The 4,926-nt window shown below is 36.5% G+C and overlaps 1 protein-coding gene across 1 annotated transcript; it reads right to left on the bottom strand.

Moving 5' to 3' along the window:
- Nucleotides 1–706: 706 nt before the first annotated feature.
- On the bottom strand, nucleotides 707–3,563 carry pkib (protein kinase (cAMP-dependent, catalytic) inhibitor beta). Its single transcript, XM_052025093.1, has 2 exons — nucleotides 3,416–3,563; nucleotides 707–1,435 (listed from the first exon to the last, which is right to left on the bottom strand). The coding sequence occupies exons 1-2, from the start codon at nucleotides 3,561–3,563 to the stop codon at nucleotides 1,353–1,355; spliced, it is 231 nt and encodes a 76-aa protein (XP_051881053.1). The 3' UTR covers nucleotides 707–1,352.
- Between the last annotated feature and the right edge of the window lie 1,363 nt (nucleotides 3,564–4,926).

The following is a 4,926-nucleotide window of genomic DNA, read 5'->3' as shown; positions in this document are numbered from 1 at the left end:
TGGCCACCGGGAGACCCTGGCTGGCACAGCAGACGGAGCGAAGATGCTCGATGAAGTGGTCTTGTCAAGAAGGCCCAGACTTCACATCCCTCACTGATAAAGATTGGGAACTGGTAATTCTTTACAGACATAGCAGGTAAATATGAGTGAATCACCAACTGGGAAATATTTTTAAAAAATAATTATTTAAACAGGTCTTGTGGACAGCTGGCAAGTTCAGCATTCATTTCTCTTTGTATTCAGGGTCACTTATATCAACACCTGCTCTTTAATTCATGATTTGTTTAATTAATTGAATTTACGTTTCCCAGCTGCCATGGCAGAATTCAAACTCAAGTCTCTGGATTACAAGGCCAAGTCTCTGAGTTCCCAATCCAAAGCAGCAATGAATGATGCATAAGGCCAGGCCTCCTTGTAACCAGCACAATATCCCAGCCACTATGCTACCTACACTGCTGCACTGAATGTAAATAAGGAGAGTATATTAAATTTCCCCAAGGACACTGCCTTGCCCTTTCGGTTGATTCGGATTCGGTTGATAATGTGAACAAGGAAGCAACAAAAAGAAACAAATCTGCTTAAGGTAGGATTGGCTCAGATTTTTGATGAATTAAAAGTACTTCTGCAAATAAAGAGACTATAAAGGTTATTTAAGATGACTGAGTGTTGGTGAATGACATTAAAGAAAAAACATTGCATGTACATATTCAGTTGGTATATGACCTTTATAATTACATTCATAGTTTTATGACATTTTTAAGAATGACACAGAAATAGCAGAGTTCATTTCAAAAGGAAATTTTATATTAAAATAATCACATCTAAAAGTTTTTTTTAAACAAATGCCATACAAACTAACAGCAGTTTTTATCAGTTACTGTCCAGTGAAACATTGGAGGCTGAAATTTAAGAATACTAAAGACAGTTCAACACTAGCTAGGACAATAAGTAGCAAATGGCATTAAAATAGGTTTATCAGGCATTACTGACATTTTCAGGCAACTATTGCTAAAATTCTGATCGGAAAGTAAACCTTCTGAGACTTTAAAAAATTACATTGCAAATCCCACATTCTACCCACATCTCTCAGATATTGGGTTAGTTATATAAATATATTTTGAATAGATCATATCAGCGTCTTGATAAATGGCATGAACAAAAAAGATATAGAAATTAGAAGCAATGGGTCGTTCAAATTTTATTTGAGTATTCAATCTAATTTCTCCCTGCTGACACAACAGAATTAAATATCGAGGTTGCTTCAACTTCAAGTTGCAATCCCTGGTTTTAAGCTTTTGTTTAAATCTGGGCTCCTTGGTGCCCCATGAAAATCATTGCAGTTAGCTGATCAGTTACAATGCATCATTCTTATCTTCACATTCTGGGGATTTGGGTGGTGCTTCACTTGGAGATGTCTTTCTTTCTTCTCCTTCATCTGGGATCAAACCAAGAATACAAGGAATAATTAAAAAATACTTAAGTTGTTTATTGCTTCAAATATAATTCTGACTACTGAATTTGTAATTTGAAAATGAATAATGTGCTTTGCTTTCAATATGACTGAATACTGATGCAAGTTCTGTTGACGAAACTTTGAGATCATCCACTATTTCAGAGCGATGTTGGCATGCCCAGTGTTATTTTTACAAAAAAACATGCTTTTTACATGTAAGGATTTAAACGAGATGACAAAGAGTATTTGTGTTGAATGTATTATGGGATCATTGATTTAGAAGTATGTTAGTTCTTTGGCTTTCTGATGTAAGGAAAGCTTTCATAAAAGAGGCCTTCTTTTGTATTTTGGCAAAATGATCTGTGACAAAATGGTCATGTGTATCTTAACAAATTTGTAGACAAAGAAGCTAATGTGAGAAGTCTTTATATGAACAGAGGCCTTATTACTTCTCTTGGTCCACCAGCTCTAAATTTAATACCAGGTGGGATTTTTGTTGCCGGCCTTATATCATATGCATGTCACTACACTGAACTCATACCAGCATAAATCTGGTGAAAAGATTATGGGACAAATTTGTTGAATTAAAGGTATCACACTTGACTTCAATGAAATCCATCAAGATGGTGTGGAGAACAGCAGAGATGGCACAGAACTTTCCATTGTTCATTTACATCTAACCACCTCCTTGAGGGCATTGTAACATATGCAATGTCTATGTAACATATGCAGTCAAAGTACATTGGCCTGTGTTTCTATAGTACAGCTCATCATTAAGACTTCTGCAAGTATCTGTCCAACCTGTGGTTCACCAATGGCACATTTGAAGAAGTGCAGCATGTGTTGAAAGAAGCCAGAACACCCACAAGTGTGTGGCTCATATGCTGTAAACAGGCAATTTAAACTCCATTGTACCAGAAAACTATTTTATCAGAAAATCCTCAGTACAAAGACAAGTACAATAAAAACATTCAGATGTTGAATTACTTTGATCATGTCAATCAGAGGGTGAAAATATATTCTTACAGATTGCTGTATTTGTTTGCTGAACTTATGAACAAAAGTATACCAGGAATTATATGGCAATTTCATCACTTCACACCTTGATTTAAGTTGTATGTAGAGAGGATTATAGAAGCATTCACATGCTATAGCATGAATTAGGGTCTCAGAAACTCTGAGCAGTGCAAATCCTTTTTTTAATTCAAAGAAGGAAAACACAACTGAACTGCTTCAAATATCCATGTCCAAGAGGCTGACAAATAAGGAATTTTGGAAAAAGTATTCCCTGTTCAAACTTCTCCCAGTTTATTCTTGGGTAACTCAAAAGTGAAGTGGGGTATGCATGGAAAAATTCCAACTTTCTATACTTCCCTGTCCTCCCTATAGTGTGATTGAAGTTTGAAATCATAGGCATAAATATACTGCATTGGAACACCATCACAAACCTAATTGCATCTAACTCTTCCTCATGCACAAAACACATATTCAAAGTAAAAACATACCTGAACTATCTGTGACACTTCAATAATATAGTTAAAGACTTGGTAGCTGAAAATATTTCAACAATGCATCATATTGTTTTTTATAAATGCACTCATTCACGGGTGTGTACTAGTGTTTGTTGTCCTTTCATGATGTTCCTGAGATAAGGAATTAATTACGTCGTCCAAATTGGTGGGTCTGGACTTGCATAAAGGCCGGGGTAAGGGCAGCAAATTTGATTCCCTAAACCACATCAATGTGGGTTTTTATTATAATGAGACAATTTTCAGGCTTTTTCTTAGTACTCCAAATTCATCTTATTACTTGAAATTGAATTCCCCAGGTGTCATGTACTGTGGATTAGAAACTGTTGTCTCTGGATCAATGACCCAGAACTCTGACGGCTTGTCATTACACTACCATCCCCCTTTTGTTTGGCAGGTGTAACAATATTGAGATGCTTTACCAAATATCTACCTATGTTCAGCGATAGCGTTGAGAGTTTCTGTGGTAAATCAGCTGAACTGGCTCCTGTTGGAGATCCCAGGATATCAGGTAAGGCATTTCTGCGGCCTGTCCGTCCCGATGAGACAAAATCTGTGACAACAGGCTCCACATCAGTCATTTCTGAGTCGTCTCCTCATAGCAACAGCTGAAAGGAAAGGAGAATTGTGAAACAATGGCATTTGGACATTGGGCAACCTCAGTCAATAAACTCAATCCCATTCTGTTCAAGACCAATGGATCTTGTTTGATAATCTCTGTACTTTAGCTGGCTCCTGTCACTTTGACATTTAAATCGTCCATACTCAGTCAGAGACATCACAGTAAATTGTGACTTTGTGCAATATTACAAAATGGGTAACTGCTTATATGCAAGTTGCTTGAAACCTTTCCTGACACTTCTCTGAACTTCTGTTTCCATTGATTTCAAATGTCAGTTATCAATTCTCCATCACCTGTTTTATACTACAACAAAATGTCAAAATCAATCTCATTTCATGGAGAAAGGATGAGAAATGAAACTACTTGTCTCTCGTAGCTAAGTGTTCTGGGAAAGCCTGAGCTAATGTTTTCTTATCTAAGCTATCTGTTGGAAAGTGGTCAATGAGATGACAGGGAGAATATGTGCAAACAAAGCAAGAGATTTATACACGCTCATGTTGCATGTTTTATAAAACTTGCGGACAAACATGATCTGATCCTTTTCTCATTTGTTCACAAAATATGGTCTTCACTGACCAGGACAGCATTTATTCAATATTTTTATTTGTTCCCACAATGAATGGCTCACTGAGTCATTTCAGAGAGAAGTTCTGAGTCAGAGTCTTGGTATCACAAGCATTCCAGACCAGGGTTTTCCACAAAGGACATTTGTGAAATAGATGAGATTTTCAACAAACCGATAATGATAATTTCTGCTACTATCTCTATTTCAAATGTGTATCATTACTTTAAATTCTGTAGCTGCCATTGATAGGATTAGAACTCATATCCCTGAATCATTCATCTACTAGATACCAGGCGTTTTTTTTGACAACAATATATGGTTAATAATGGGCTACACAGATGGATCTGTTACATTCTGTAATCAGGAATAACAGCAATTCCACAGTATGCACCTAATCACAATCTATAAATAATTTCTAACTGGTTATCAAAAGCCGATAAAATAAAACAGTCTCTCAAATTTAGCATCTTCCTGTTGGACGTTCTGTCATGAATCTGTAACCTTCATCATCTGTGCAGGCTGTTGACTCAGAAGAGAAGCACACCAAGCCATCGCTAATGCTTTGACGTTAGAAAAGTGTCAAAAGCTCTGCTGCTAACCTGAAACTTTATAAACTGCAAAATTCAAGTGGTACAAGATCAACTTCATATAATCATGACCCTTGAACTAACATTTCTTTGGTTATTCACTCAAAACTGGTTCACAGCATTGTAAAATCTTTAGTACAGCTTTTTCGCAACAAGGTCTAAAGCATTTT

The sequence above is a fragment of the Pristis pectinata genome, chromosome 10 (genome assembly GCF_009764475.1).
Source record: "Pristis pectinata isolate sPriPec2 chromosome 10, sPriPec2.1.pri, whole genome shotgun sequence".
Classification (NCBI taxonomy): Eukaryota; Metazoa; Chordata; class Chondrichthyes; order Rhinopristiformes; family Pristidae; genus Pristis; species Pristis pectinata.
The sequence above is the reverse complement of the archived record's forward strand: the minus strand, read 5'-3'. Positions and strand labels throughout refer to the sequence as shown.

What these genes read in the sequence shown, in the direction of transcription:
- pkib (XM_052025093.1), bottom strand. Translation starts at nt 3,563, where the DNA reads ATGACTGATGTGGAGCCTGTTGTCACAGATTTTGTCTCATCGGGACGG. An exon ending in AACGCTATCGCTGAACATAG is followed by an intron (nt 1,436 to 3,415) that starts GTAGATATTTGG and finishes GTTTGATCCCAG; the next exon opens with ATGAAGGAGAAGAAAGAAAG.